Source organism: Sciurus vulgaris (genome assembly GCF_902686455.1).
Source record: "Sciurus vulgaris genome assembly, chromosome: 6".
Lineage (NCBI taxonomy): Eukaryota > Metazoa > Chordata > Mammalia > Rodentia > Sciuridae > Sciurus > Sciurus vulgaris.
The window spans coordinates 84204547-84220638 of record NC_136466.1 but is presented as its reverse complement, the minus strand read 5'-3'; the positions used below and the strand labels follow the sequence as shown (position 1 = coordinate 84220638).

The window sequence follows — 16092 nt, the reverse complement described above, 5'->3', positions numbered from 1 at the left end:
CTATATTATGAGCATTGAATGAATGAAAAGCAATAGCACTCCAACAGTATGGATGGGTAAAGAGAGCAGAGGCGAGTTCTCTCTGTGGTGTAAATACACAGGACCTGCTGAAAGCCGAGGATACAACAGGAACACTGACCAGGTGTCAGGTGAAGCACAAGGTAGCTTCACCCCACAATGGAAGACTTTGAAGGCTGCAGTTCATTGAAGACAAAGTGAGAGCAAAGCCTAAATTCAACTCTACTTCAATCTACATTAAGAAATCTACACTAATTATCTGAGAGAAGAACTATGCCTATCTCCAGGTATATATGCATCAGTCTCCAATATTCCTTTATATACAATGTCTGGAAGTTAGTATTAAATTGTCTAACATATGTACAAATTAAGTACCACTGTGAGATAATAAGTAGAAAAACTATTTGAAGATATAATGGCCACAAATGTTATGAAACTAACAAAAGAGATAGACCCATATATGCAATAATGTCAGAGAAGACCAAGAAGATAAGTATAAAGAAAATATATCAGTCAAAATGTTAAAATCAAAGCTAACCATAAAGGTTTGAAGAAAAGCAGAAAAAGGAAACAATTTATAAGCAATTATTTTAAAACTGATACCATTAGAAATCATGCAAGCTAAATGAAATGTAACTGACTTTAAAATATATTTTTGAAATTCTCTAATGAAAGTTTTATGTTCTGTGTATCTTTCAAAAATGTGTTGAGAACTATGAAAAATCTTTAAAAATATTAGTAGATAAAATCCAAAACATACAAAAATAATTATATTTCATGACCAAGTGAGCTTTATCTCAAAGTGAGTTCAATTCTGAAGCTGAATAATGTAATATACTACATAAATATAAGAGACAAAATCCTCTCATTTTAACAGATGTAATAGAAGCACTTGAAAATATTCTTCACCCTTTCATTACTAAAACACTTAAGAAACCAAGAATAGAAAATACCTTCCTGAAACTAGTAAGTGTTATTTATAAAAAGCATCCATGAAATGATATTTAAAATTGTGAAAAACTAAATGTTTTGCCCTACAATCAGAAGCAAAACAGAGATGTCAAATCTTGATACACTTACATGGCTGGGAATGTATCTCAGTGGTAGAGCACTTGCCTAGTAAGCAGGAGGCCCTGGGTTTGATCAGGAAGGAAGGATCAAAGGAAGGAACAAAGGAAGGAAGGAAGGAAACCTTAGAAGAAATGAATACATTTCTGGAAACATAATTATCAAAATTTAACCATGAAGACATAGCAAACCTAAACAGACCATAATTAGTGAAGAGATTGAATCAGTAATCAAGTCTTCCAACAACAAGCAAAACTCAAGATCAAATGGCTTCAATGCTGCATTTTCACAAACATTTTTTTTTTTTTTTTGGTGGGGGGTACTGGGGATTGAGCTCAGCAGCACTCAACCACTGAGCCACATTCCCAGCCCCTTTTTGTATTTTATTTAGAGACAGGGTCTCACTGAGTTGCTTAGTGCCTTGCTGTTGCTGAGGCTGGCTTTGAATTCAAGATCTTCCTCCTTCATCCTCTTGAGCCACTGGGATTACAGGCATGCGCCACCATGCTGGGCCCAACTTTTTTTTTTTTTTTTTTTTTTTTACTATGAACTGAAATATTCTTTTATTAATGTATATATGAACATGAAATATGATCACTTTTTTTTAAAGACAACTTCACTTTTGAACAATTTCAGAAAAATAAACTTTGGCTCTTTATTCCTTTTAATGATTTCTGTAGTTGACCTTTTTTTCCTTAGTATATCATTCACTTTGGACCTGAGTTACCTCAGCTCCTTGGAGAGGCATTAAGGACAGAGTCTTCATTTAGCAAACATTTCCTAATTTTAACATTTAAAAGTTAATACTTAAAATGAAAAGCTCTCTTAATCCCTAATCCCTATCCCTATTATGAATTTATAAGTTTAATACAAGTTAAGTGTATCAATAAAGTTGTTCTTTCTCAAAAAAACACTTAAGAAACTTTATAGAATTGCAGATTTAAAATATTTACTAAAAGCAACTAATGTACCAATCATTTTACTCCTATCAACATAGGATGCTCCAGCTTCCTGGTATCAATGCTGTTGGTTAGCATCACCCTTCAGCTGTTCCATCAGCATGCTGGCTACAAGGCCTCTCAATCAATCCTTGATAATGCCTGTACTCTGGTTTCAGCTCCCATGTGTTTTTGTGGATCCCTTTTACATTCTGCATTCCAATTTCTTTCAAGATGTCCTGTAAGTATCCCACAGGTTGTTGTGTGATATCCACCAAGTCCTTAAGATTATAATACTGATGTTTCTCAAAGGCTGAAAACAGCATATCTAGTACATGTTGCTTATCAGCCTGAGCTCGCTTTTCATCTTCTTTCTTTTTCCTTTCATATTCAATATTATATTGATGATTAGCAACAGGTTTGTAATTTGTTGGTACGACTTCCTCCAGTTGTTGGGATAGTCTTACAAGTTTGGAAGATTCTTCTATTTGCAATCTCTTTAATCTCATGTAGTTTTTACTGGCAGCAGGTCGGCATTCGGTTATTTGTACCACTATTCCTTCCAGTGAGAGTGTATCTGATAGCGCTCAGTAAATGTTGTTAATGTCTGCCCTCCAACACTTTGCAAGACAAATGGATGTTGTCCAGGAGTAGTGACTGAAGCTGGTTTTCCGCCAACATCATGAATATTTGAAAGATCCTCATTCGGAATAAATGACACCTCAGTCCTTCCTTGATTCTTGGCAATCCGCAGTTTCCCTACTTCACCTCTTCCCGGGGCTTTAGCACATAGCTGTGACAAATATTTAGGAACCTTGACCAGCCACACTCCGGTGTTCTTGGCACTGCTTAGTTCGAGTTCCCAGGGCTCGGCCTTGGGTCTGAGGCGAGTGGAGGCAAGTGGGCCGAAGCAGCTGCCTGGGGTGCTGGAAGGCTGCGGGGCGAGTGTGCGAGTGAAGGACTTGTGGAAGTGGAAGGTAGACGATGAGAAGCCCGCGTTGCTCTCTTGCAAGGATACTAGGAACCTGGGGAAAGGAACACGCCCCTGGGAGCTGGAAACCCAAACTTTTAAAGAACTATTGTCAACTCTTCCCAAAATATTTCAAAGTATTAAAGAAACCGACCTCTTCCAAATTCTTTTTATGAAACTTGTGCTATCCTGACACTAGAACAAAACAAGGACATGAATAACAAAACTAATATCCCTGACAGACATGAATGGCAAAATTTCTAAAGAAAATGCTGGGAAACTAAATCTAACAGCACAATTTTCACATTATGATCAAGTGGGACGTAATCCCAGAGAGGCAGGAATGGTACAACATATACCATCAATAAATATACATAATACATCACATCTACCTCATAAAGCACGAAAATACATGAAAAGCTTTATAGCTGTAAAAACTTATTTGATAAAATCTGATCTCCCTCCATGATAAAATCCTCAACATATTAGGAATAAAAGGCCATAAAGAGTATGTATGATAAATCCACAGGCAACATAATACTGAAAAACCTCAGAATGTTTCCTCAGTGTATTCAAAGTCTTACCCAGAGTAATCAGGCAATAGAAAGAAATAAAAGGCATTCAAGGGATACAGTCGAATTATCTTTTTTTGTAAATGACATGATCCTATATACAGAAAAATCAAAAGGGTTACCTGAAAACTGTGACATCTAAAAAACTGTAGAATACAAAATCAACATACAAAAATGAATAGTAATACTGAGACAGAAGTCCCATTCAAATAGCTACAAAAATAATGAATATGGCTGAGTTTACCCCAGGAATTTAATGATTTGTATGATGAAAATTATAAAACACTGAAAAAAGAAATTAAAGAAGACACAAAAAGTGGAAAGACCTCACATGTTCATGGACTGAAAGAATTAAAATTGTTCAAATGTTTATACTACTCTAAGTGACATATACAGTGTAATCCCCACCAAAATGGAAAACAGAAAACAGAAAAATGTTCCATAGAAACAGGGAAAAAAATCCTAATGTTCATACAGGACCACAGAAGCCACTGAATGACCAAAGCAATCCTCAGCGAAGGGAAACAGCAGGAAGCATCACAATCCTGATCTCAAGACATATGACAGGGTAATAACAACCATAACAGCATGGTAGTGGTATGAATCTCAGCACATAGACCAATGGGACAGAACACAGAAGTCCAAAATAAGTTCATGTATCTGCCGCCAACTGACTTTTGACAAACACCCCAAATATACTGGAGAAATGATAGCTGTTTAATAAACGATGCTGGCAAAATTGGATATCCATATGCAGAAGGATAAAACTTGACATTTCTCTCTCACCATATTGAAAAAAACTGAAAATTGAACAGAGACCTAAATATAAGACTTGAAGCTATAAAACTATTACAAGACATAGGTATAGAAAATCATTTGTTGGGAAGAGGGGACAAGATAGCAGAATAGAAGTTTTCTTCATATGACAGTGTGTGAAAAGAGTCAGGGCAACAAAAGGGAGGCTGTATTCCCAGGAGAGAAAGACAATAAAAATTCTGAGAACCAATGAAGAAGTGATGGAAAACCCAAAACACATGGAGAAGCAGAAAGGCAACTCAGATAAAAGTATAAAGCAATTCACAACTCTGGCTCCCGGCTCGGGGAGGGGAGCCTGCGCTGTCAGCATAAGGTAGGCCAGAGAGTGCAAACAACCCTGATGATATCACCCGACTGACCGTCCTAATTGTGGAAGAAATCCATGGTTCTTACAAACTTTAGATCTACTTTGGGGATTTGACCTGAAAGGACTCCTCCTGTACAAGTGAGCTAGAGAAGAGATTCATTATCTTCACTCAACAAGCTCTCAGAGCTCAATAACCAAAAAACATCTTGAGAAGAGTCCTGTTAATAGGAAGTTAAATGTTGTAGGTACCAGAAAATGTGGAATAATCACAACTCAGGGTCTATGGGACGACCCCACCAAAGTAACTGGGTGGGAGATGATCATCCAAGACTGTAACAGATAGGTCAAGTGTCTGTCACAACATGCTGATGGGTCTAAGCAGTGGAGTGCCTAGACTGTAACTGGGAGGGAACTAGTAGGCTTCATAGTCAGTGGTCTGTGATGCAGAGGACGACCAGTTGCATGAGGTTTCATATGGGGGCCAGGTAAAAAAGTGCTGAGACCAAGCTGGCAATTTACTCCATTCCCCCGACCCCCTTTCCAGTGCAGAACTCAGAGATTTATTGCTTCCACCACTGTCCTACACATTCAAGGGGTACACTGAGGCCTGGACATTTGTCACATTCCTAAGCACACAAGACTGAAGTCTTTGGAGTGGCCGTGTACCCACACTGCAAGTGGGCAAAATACCAAATGAAGTGACCATAGCAGCTCTGACTTTTACCACATCCTGGGTGCACATGTAAAAATTCTTGTGAGTGAATATAGCTTGGCCAAGGTCAGCATTTCCTTGACCTCCCTGGTGGAAAAACTGGAATGGGCACAGCCAAACTACTGTCCCAACCTGTGTGGTAGAAGCTGAGAGAACTCACAGCTAATTTCTGCTGTGAACCACTGAACAGGTTTCTGTGCCTTTAGCCTATAACTCAGTGCCTTCATCTATTCCAATCTTGTATAATTTTGCTTTTTTAATGCTATACCATAGATCATCCTTATAGTTTTCTTTATTATTATAAGAATATAATAATTCACAAATTTTGTCATCTAGCTCTGATGTTATTTCTTCTGCTTGATCTAGTTCATTGGTGAAGGTCCCTCTAACCTGTGGCTTTAAAATAATCTTTATTTTTTGTTAATATATGCATTACAAGAAAAAAAAAAAAAAACATGAGAAACAACAAAGAAAGCCATCCAGTCATAAGTAGTTTAGCCGGACATGTCCTTCTAGGTCCTGTGTAAACCTACACAGCATCCCACTTAGTGTGACCGAGATAATAGTGTATATTGTGCATTTCCACACATCACAAATATTCATGAAAATCCCAAAACTACATGAATATTGTTGATAACCAATAATACACTACACCAACTTGATCTGTTAGAAAATAAGTATAATCCTGCCTTTCATGGGAACAAAAATTTTACTGATGACAGAAATGGCAACAGACCTCTAGATAGACATATTGGCAGAGTTACAATTAAAGTACTGTAGCCCTCAATGGCTTAATTTAAAATACAACATAAAGCAATATATTGATGAGACTTTCAACTGAGTCTTTTATTCACATGACTAGGTTTTCATTTCTAATATTTGTTTGATTCTTCTTCTGAATCTCTATTGAATTATTCTTTCATGTTGTGCAATGTTTTCCTAAATTAATTCAGTTTATTTTCATCCTCTTGGAATTCACTAAACTTTTTTAAAAAATCATTATTTTGCATTCTCGTCCAGCATTTTGTACAATTCACTATCTTTGGAATTAGTTACTGGAGAACATGCACTTTTGGAGGAGGCTTGTGGCCTTGGTTTTTCATATTTCTTGTGTTTCTGTGTTCAGATGTGTGCAGCTGTTGGAATGGATCTTTTCCACTTTTATGTGAGGGTCTTCTTAGTGAGCAACCTTCTCTTGCCAGTGTGCCCTGGGATAATGGTATAATGTGGGTTGAAGAGATTAATGTCCAAATGGAGGACATTCTGAAAGGAAATAATCCAGACATGGAAAGAGAAATGTTGTGTGTTCTTACCCACATGTGTAGGGTAAAAAATTATCTCAAAGAAGAAAAAATAGCTATGACTAGACGCCAGGAAAGGTAGGAGTTGGATACTGAGAATCAAAATAAAATTAAGTAGGAGAAATAAGTTTTAGCATTTTCCAGCACTGTAAAGTGATCATACTTTACAAAAACCTATTTCAAATTTATAAAAAACTAAAAGTTTGAATTTGACAAACACGAAGAAAAGATAAATGTATGTGGAGTTGTCAATGGTAATTACCCTGATGTGATACATGATTACATGTTGTATGCATGCACTAAATCATTATACTGTATAATATAAATATGTACAGACAGTTATGTGTCAGTTAGAAAATACAAAAATTTTAAATGAGAAACTTTGAATGCTTGCATCAATCTAATCCAGTGGTTGACCAGGAGCAATTTTTCTCTCCAGGCATCATTTGTCCATCTCTAGAGACATTTGGTTCTCAGAACTCATGGCAAAGGGGTAGAATGCAGCAAAACATCCAGCAGTGCACAGAGCCCAATTTGAAATTTATTGTCTAATTTCACAGCTCATTCTTATCCTACCATGTAATGCTGAAAATAAAAGTTGTTTCTAAATTCAACTATTCCATATTTCCTCTCCTCTACAATGGAGTCCTAATGAGAAAGGAATGCAAACAAACACTAAACAGTCTTTTATGCTAAACTGTCTTTAGGATATTGTGAAGTCCTATAATTGCATAGCACTTAAAACAGGTGAGAATACTACCCTCAGTTGGCGTTGATTCTTGGAGCATGATGTTGAGACAAAAATAAGAACATCCCCAGATAGGGCTTCATAGTATGCAGCTTAATAGTATTAGAGAATCTGAAACTGATATATCAATGCATTAAAGGCTTCAAAATACCTTTTTAGAGGCTTTGAAAGCTGACAGTAACTCTAAAGCTAGAGAGGAGAGTACAAGTCCCATTTTTTATATTCCTTGACTGTGAATGGCACCAATATCACTGAGTTAGAAGTAAAGTAGCCATCATTTGGTTTCTTCCTAACCTTCTAAGAATGCTTCAGATTTGGCAATAGAAAAGGATTTCCAATATTGGAACCAGAGTAACAATCGCTTATTTTACACTGAGACTGCATGATCTTTTATTTGAATAAATTATTTCATAGGTTAAAAACTTTGGAAACTATACTTTTCCAGGCTAACTCTTCAGGATTCTTCATTTTTGAGTATCACCTTTTAACAGATTTTAATATTTCCTCCTTCATCTTTGTGATCCACTTATATAATACATTCATTGTGACTCCCCAAATACTTCATATTACCATTTCACTTTGACCACATATATCTCTATGAAAGCAATCAACTACATGTGTGCGTGTGTATGTGGCCGTGTGTGCATGTGTATGTGGGTGTGTGTGCGTGTGAGAGAGAGATAGATCTGCGAAACCAATGGCTACAAGCTATGGAAACTACTAATAATAAAGAAATATTTAAAGGGGCACATTTCATATTTTGCCATATTTTTGAGGTGAAGATAAAAACAGAAGTATTATGTTAAGATTGGCTTATGTTGGAAAAATTGTGCCAAGAACAAACCAAGTCATATGAAAAGAAGATATTAATGATAGGAAAGGGGCGGGAGCAAAGCCATTATCACAGGAATGGGTTAGTTACCACGAGAGTAGGTTGTTACCTAAGTGAGTTTAGTTTTTCCATCTTTCCTGGCTCCCTTCCAGGGGCAGACCAAAGGCCTAACCACCTTCCACTAGGCCCCGCCTCTTAAATGTCCCAATACCTCAATACCACCACACTGGAGACCAAGCTTCCTGCACACAAACCTTCAGGACACACACTCAAACCATATCCAAACCACAGCAGGGAGTTATTGTTGGATCATTTTGTCTGGTATTTTCTCAGAATATGAGGTTCTGGAAGAATTGGTATTAAAGAGTTTGACCTTAGGAAGTCAATATAGATAGTCTGTAATCACATTTGTTTTGGTACAATTTATCTAATTTGCCAGTAGATATTTTAAGTTTGTAGTTTCTGTATAAATGTTTACCTCTGTACAATTTAGTTACCAATAGGAACTTCTTTTCCCCTTTACTTTATCAGAGGTACTAATGTTTTAAAAGATTTTATTTGCTGCCATCTGGAGGGCACACATTTCATCTTTCTACTGAATCTAAAATGATTTAGACATTTAAAATAAATTTTACTTGCTGTAAATAAACTATATCTGTAGTAAGTTTTACATTTCCTTTCAGGAGAGTATTTCTGACCACAAAATTATTTAACCCTCCCACTCATGTTTCTGGTACTCTTTTGAGGTTTGAATGAGTGTTATTAGTTATGATCAGTATACAATATGTTATTGTGTACCCTGTGCTAACTTCTATAATAGTACATACTACATTTGTTAAATTTGGGTTTAAAGAAAAAAAAAATTTCAAAAGAAAATATTTTAATCTGATTTAATTAATACCCAATTTTTAAAAAATTTGCAAACTTCTTAAAACATGGATTGATTATGTACAAATTAGTAACCAGTGGGTCTAAACTTGACCAAAATCAGGTTTTATATGATTGATTGATATTTACTTTCAGTATCTATTTGACTGAGAGGAACGTCTATTATCTGCTTTCTCTCATTTGTACAATTAGAGAGGTCTTCTAGAAAGGAACATCGAGGATTCCTTCTGGTTGCTCCCTGTACCTCATTATTTGACTATCTCCCCAAAAGACAGATTGTTTTATCCAATAAGTGAAAATGGAGAATGAACACTGAGCCTTCCTAATCCTGGCCTGTAGCTACTCATATTCTCTGGCAAGTTTAATTTAGTTTGAAAGAGTAAAAAAATATAAATTTAATCTTCAAGTCCCAGTTGTGCTCTTCATTCCAACATTTCCAGCACTAAAGGTAACATATTTCCTTACCTCACTTTTGTATATTTTTTCAGTGTGCTCACATCAACAGCAAAGGGGAATATAATTAATATCACCACAGAGTCCATAGTTTTTTATATATGTGTGTTAGTCAAGATAGTAATAGAATTTGCAGAAATGGAATAAATGGGGAAAGGTCTCTTTTTTGTAAAATTTAGGGATGAGCAGAAATACAAAATCTTTGAACTGCTAGGCAGAAAATATTCTAAAACTATTGAAGTAAATACAAGAGCTGAGTACCCATTCATTCACTGAGGAAATTGACTATCTTCAAACAGGCCTTATATTCTTAGAAAGGTTTTGACTTGATTTAAGGTCCTGGAGCATATTACTATTTTTTTAAAATATTTACTTTTTAGTTATAGTTGAACTCAATACCTTTATTTTATTTTAAGTGGTGCTGAGGATCCAACCCAGCACATGCTAGACAAGCGCTCTACCACTGACACAACCCCAGGCTCTGGAGCATATTGTGAAGACACTTATCTTTACATTTTTAATTAACAGTATAAAGATAATCTAAAATAGTTAGTGGATCTAAAATCTGGAAGAAATGAGAATTTAACATTTCTTGACCTACTCTACGTCCCATTAAATGATGCACTGATGCATGGTTCGTTTTCTCTCATTGCTCTACTTCACGTGTCTTATGTCTGGTTCTCATCTCAAAGGAGTTTACCCCATACGCTGCTTCATGAGCTTTCTAGCCAACTGGACATTTCTAGATTTGGCCAGTCTGAAATAGTAGAAGAAGGGGGAAACCAGGGTATTTCTCTTCTCCTGCTATGGTTTGGATATGGTTTGAGTGCATCTCCCAAAGGTACATACGTTGGAAGCTTGGTCCCCAGTGTGGCAATGTTACTGTGGTAGAAACTTTAAGAGATGGGGGTCCAGTAAAAAGTGATTAAATCATTAAGGACAACACCCTTGAAAAGGGTAAATGCTCATCTCATAGAGTGAGTTCTTATGATAGTAATTAATTATAGAAAGAGTAAGACTGGGTCTGGGGTTGTGGCTCAGTGGTAGAGCACTTGCCTCACATGTGTAAGGCACTGGGTTCAATCCTCAGCACCACATAAAAATAAATAAATGGACTGGGGATATAGCTCAGTTTAGAATGCTTTCCACACATGCACAAGGCCCTGGGTTCAATCCCCAGCACCACTAAATAAATAAATAAACAAACAAACAAATAAAATAAAGATATTGTGTTCATGTACAACTAAAAAGTATTGAAAAATAAAAAGAGTAAGACTGGTCCTCCCCCTTCCTGGGATCCCTATCTCAACACGGGCTCTCTCCGTCTCACACGCACTCTCACTTTGATGCCATATGCAATGCAATACAGCCTAAGGGGGCCCCAATAGAGGCCAAGCAGATAGAACTGCCTGATCTTGGACTCCAGGATTCCAAAAGTATGAGCTAAATAAACCACTTCTTCCTATTATTCTTTTTTTTTTTTTTAATAAATTACTCAGCTTGAGGCATTTTGTTGCAACAAGGGATAACAGAAAACTGTACCCTCTTTTCTGTCTTTTCCGTTTCTCTTGCAACATCTACATCTTCCCCATGGATCCACCTCCTGCCATCTTTCTCCTGACCTTCGGCATATTGCCTCCTCCTCCTTCAACCATAGGAATGTTTACAGCTTCCTAATGTTGCGAATCTTTAAAGTGGGTCACTGTGCCCTACTTAATTTCTTAGTCTCTCCTTGATCTATTTAACCATTTTTGATTCTTGATATTAACTTCCCTTTTAAAATAATTTACATAGTCATCTTTGGTTTCTATTTCCCTCCTATGACTCTGATTCGTTTATACACACACACAAACACACACACGGAGCACAATTGTTTGTGTGTGTGTGTGTGTGTGTGTGTGTATACACATTTATAGTTTGGTTCGTCCTGATTCCATCTTCAAGTCCTTCCTACTTGGGCTTGAAGTATCTTCAGTGAAACTAATGGAAGGCAAGAGAAACACATTTAGGATCACAACATGATACCATTAAGCTTCAAGAAGATGCCCATATTAACAAGAGTAAGGTTTGACTTGAAGATGTTTCAGATTGAGGGCTATGAAGAACCCACACTTTCCCCTATCCCAACACAACTTCATTGATAGTATCCATGGACTAAGAAGAGGGACTCTGCAAGCAAGGTAGAAGGATGAAGGCCTAGCAGCCAGTAGTAAAGATGAAGGAGGGACAGAAGGACTTCCTAAGGCCAATGCATTTGGATGCGACTGATGTGATGTGTTAGAAAAAGGAAACAAACATGTTTTAGCATTTTCAGAATTCTATAGACATACCCTATAAAAAGCCGAATTATAACCAACATTTTAGGCTTGGTAGGCCTTGTGGCCTTTGTCACAGCAACTCAATGCTGCTACCATAGTAGCAGAAAGTAGCTTTAAATGATGTGTTAATGAATAAACAGTGTGTTTCGATAAGACTTTATTTACAAGAGTAGGCAACAGGTTGAAATTGTCCTGTGGGCCATAGTTTATTAACCTTCTGCTAATGAAAAATACATTCATACAGTAAGTAATTGCATAATACAAAGATTACTTACTTGGAACTAAAGTTGTTATAAAGGTGGGTGCAGTGTGCAATGTGAATACACAAGATCTGTGCTAGACAAGATTAAAAAGAATTTACTGAGAAATCACTTAAGTGAAGATTTAAAGAATAAGTAAAAATTTTCTCCAAGAACTAAGTGCAAGAAGAATATTCTGGCAGATGGAACAGCTTATACTAAGCCCTAAAGGCAAAGGAACATAGCAACTTGAAGGAACTGAGCTGGTGTGAGAAGCGCAGTTAGAAAACAAATGGGCATGACTACGTAAAGATTAGAGAGTATGATTGCACAGAGCAATGAGAATTCATCAAAAAAGATGATGCAATCACATAAATATGTATTCCACTTGCATTATTGAAGCCAGAGTGAAAAAATAGTAACTGGAGTCAAGAAAATATACAGGGAGATTTGCTGATTTTTTTCCAGGATTTCATAACATGTATTGTGAAAAACACCAAATAGTATAGTCTAGTCTTACTCCATAGATACCCAAATCTCTTCTCCATATTAATTTCTCCATCCTCCAACTCTAATAAGAAGAGAAAATGTACCTTTATCTGAATGTTCTCCTCAGAGACATTCTTCTAATGTTTACCAGAATCACCTTGCACAATCAAGATGGCTTTAGGCCTTTTGAGAGTAGAGCAAATTTTTGTTTTTATAGATAGAAGAAAGATACAAGAAAACTGGGGGAGAGGGGAATCCAGTATTTATTAGCATCCTAAAAGTATCATACAACCACATTTAATTCTGTATATTCAACTGAAAACATATGGTTCTAAGAATTAATTCCTTTTTTCTTATTTAAATGGTTACTCAAGTTTTGAGACAAACATAAATGATTAAACCACAAAATTGCTGTCATTCAACTTTTATTATCTAAAAATAAATAAATTACATCACTTGGCCAATTATTTGTATTCCTATTTATGGATATTTATGGTCCATAAATATGGACATATATTTATATATCCATCTTCATCTGTATTTTTTCTGAAGTCGCTTTTAGGAACTATAGCATAATTGAGTATATTTCAATAGCTGTAGCTCTATCAATGTACCTGTCTGAAACATTTTGAAAGTCAAACATGAAGAAAGTTATCTTCCTCTAGGGTGTGTTTTGCAATGTATTCTCAAAACAGTTGAAGAATTTTCTATTCAGGTTTTTTGTGCCTAATGTATACACATATTTATTATATATGATCTGAAAAACCTCCCACACTTGTGCAGAAATCTTTGCTTATCAATTAATATACTATAAAATCTAAATCTACAAAGTCCTCTCCATTATATAATGGTTACATACATATCTAGACTTCATTACAAGTAATTCAAGCCTCTCACACAATTCCAAAATAATGGAGCCAAAACCATTATAAACTTAGACCTCCAAAAGCATGGGCTAAAATAAAACTTTTCTCATTGCAACTGATTATCTCAGATATTTGTTGGAGTGAAGGAAAACTAACATACTCACACACAAAGAAAGCAATATAAAATATGTTTTTTACCTTATTAATGAAGAAATTTGCAAAATGGTAAGGTTGTCTTGTGAAGAATTAGGGAAAGCAAAGTGCTTGTACTGGCTTAAAAATAGAAGAGTTGAACAAGATGCTCAAATTTGTTTAATATCCTATGAAACAATAAAGCAATTTTGAGGGGTCATTTTTATAATGTGGCTTTGAAATGTTTTCAAATATCTTGCCTAATTTGATGTTTTGGAGTGATTCTCCCACCTCCCTACAAGAGTTACTGACCTCAAGCAGTAGATTTCAAAACTCAAAGAATTTGACACTGTTTTTGCCAGCTATTTTTGCTGCTGTGACTAAAAGGACCTGACCAGAACAGCTGTAGAGGAGGAAGAGTTTATTTCGGGGCTCAGCATTTCAGAGGTCGTAATCCATAAACAGCAGGGTCCATTTCTTAGGGCTCAAGGTGAGGCAGAACATCATGGTAGAAGAGTGTGGCAAAGGAAAACAGCTCACATGATGATCAGAAAGCAGAGAGAGATTCTACTCTCCAGATGTAAAATACATACTCCATAGCCCCACCTCCAATGAACCACTTCCTTCAGCCACACCTCACTTACCTCCAGTTAACTCTCAATTAATTCCATCAGGGACTAATCCACTGATTAGATTAAGGATATGCTCCACTCATTTCTCCTCCAAACTTTCTTGCACTGTCTCACATGTGAGTTTTTGGGAGACACCACACCCAAACCATAATATTCTGCTCCTGGTCTCCAAAAGCTCACACTCATCTGACAATGCAAAATATATTCAGTTCATTCCCAAGAGTTCTCATAGTCTCAATAGTTCTGAGATTGCTCAAAGTTCAAATCCAAAGTCTTCTCTGAGGCAAGGCAATCTTGCCTTGTGAGCTCTTGTAAAATTAAAAGCAATTTTCAAGTATTCAATATATAATGGTACAGAGCAAACATTTCCATTCGCAAAATTAGGGGCATAGAAGGAAGGAATAGGAATAAAGCAAGACTGAAATTCAGTTGAGCAAATTAATCCCATCCAGTATCTGGGGCATATGGCATCATGATGGCCTCTCCAAAGGGCTTGTGTAGCTCAGCCTCTGTGGCCTTGTTGGTTGCAGCCCAAGTGGCCTTTCTGTTGGCTTGTCTCAGCTCAATTTCTGCAGTTTTCCTAGGATGACATTCCATGTTATTGGCATTTCTTAATCTCAGGTGTCACCACTGCAGCTTTAGCTTCCTCTTCAAATCTCCACACCTTGCTTTCTCAGGGAGTACCTGAAGGAATTCTGACCCTGCTACACTTTTCCTAGCTTCCAAGGCCTTCTTTTGAAATCTTGGTGGAAGCCTCCATGAACCCCTAACTCCAGCATCCTGCATTCCTGCAGTACGAGTGCCTCATGGTCTGCCACCATCTTGAGCAGTAACCAAGCCTCCAGGAACCCTGGCTGCAGCAGCTTCTGAGTGTCTGAGTGGCTGAACACATTGGAAAAACTTCCTAGGCCCTCTTGTACAAGGTTTCCCCACTGCTCTTTTCTCAAGAGGATTTTCGCTTTTACTCCCTTAAGCCTGAGATGGGTGTAGTTTTGCCAGCTCCTGGGAAACACTCAAGCCATCCTATTGTCTCTGGGCAAAGTTTAGCATTTCTTTAGCGGCAGTAAAGTTTTTAACAACTGCAACTTCCTTAGCTCCAGTTTTACTCCCCCCTTTCAAATTCAAGTTTTTGAATCTTTCTCCTCCTGATTATCAAAATAAATTTGACTAAAAGCCACCAGCAATATCCATGCCACTGACTGAGTGTTATGCTGACTAGAAATTTCTTCCTCCAGATTAAGAAGTCCACTGCTTTTAAAATCAACCTCATTGAAACTCTCAGGACATGGGCAAAATGCAGACAACTTCTCACCCAGAACATTACACAAATGACCTCTAGTCCAACTACCAAAACTGTCCTCCTTTTCCTCTAACCCCTCGTGAGCCCTGTCTTCATTGTCCACAGTCCTATTGGCATTCGGGTCTTCTGAGCTCCCACCAGAATCAGTCATTATGCTCTGTTTACAACTGAAAGCATTTCCAGCTTGCACTGCTAAGCATCTCCAAATGCCTTCTACCAATTCCAAAAACCTCCAAAAAATTCTGAACCACATAGTCAGATTATTCTCAGCACTTCTGACCCCACTTCTTGGTATCGATTTCTATTTTAGTTAGCTTTTTTTCCTGCTGTGACTAAAATATCTGACCAGAACAATTTCAGGAAGAAAAGTTTTTTTGAAGGCTCACAGTTTCAGAGGTCTTAGCCCATAGAAGTCTGGCTCCATTCCTTGGGGGCTCAAGGTGAGGCAGAACATCATAGCAGAAGAGTGTGGCAGAGGGAAGCAGCTCACATG

General features: G+C 37.0%; 1 protein-coding gene across 1 annotated transcript; it reads right to left on the bottom strand.

Annotated features, from left to right (window-relative positions):
- Window positions 1–2034: 2034 nt before the first annotated feature.
- On the bottom strand, window positions 2035–15750 carry LOC306664331 (general transcription factor IIF subunit 2-like; the record flags this gene model as incomplete). The annotated part of the gene is given in 4 exon segments (XM_079145160.1): window positions 2035–2607; window positions 2610–3049; window positions 12217–12277; window positions 15612–15750. Coding segments are annotated over 4 exon segments (1125 nt in total). The 3' UTR covers window positions 2035–2122.
- Window positions 15751–16092: the final 342 nt, after the last annotated feature.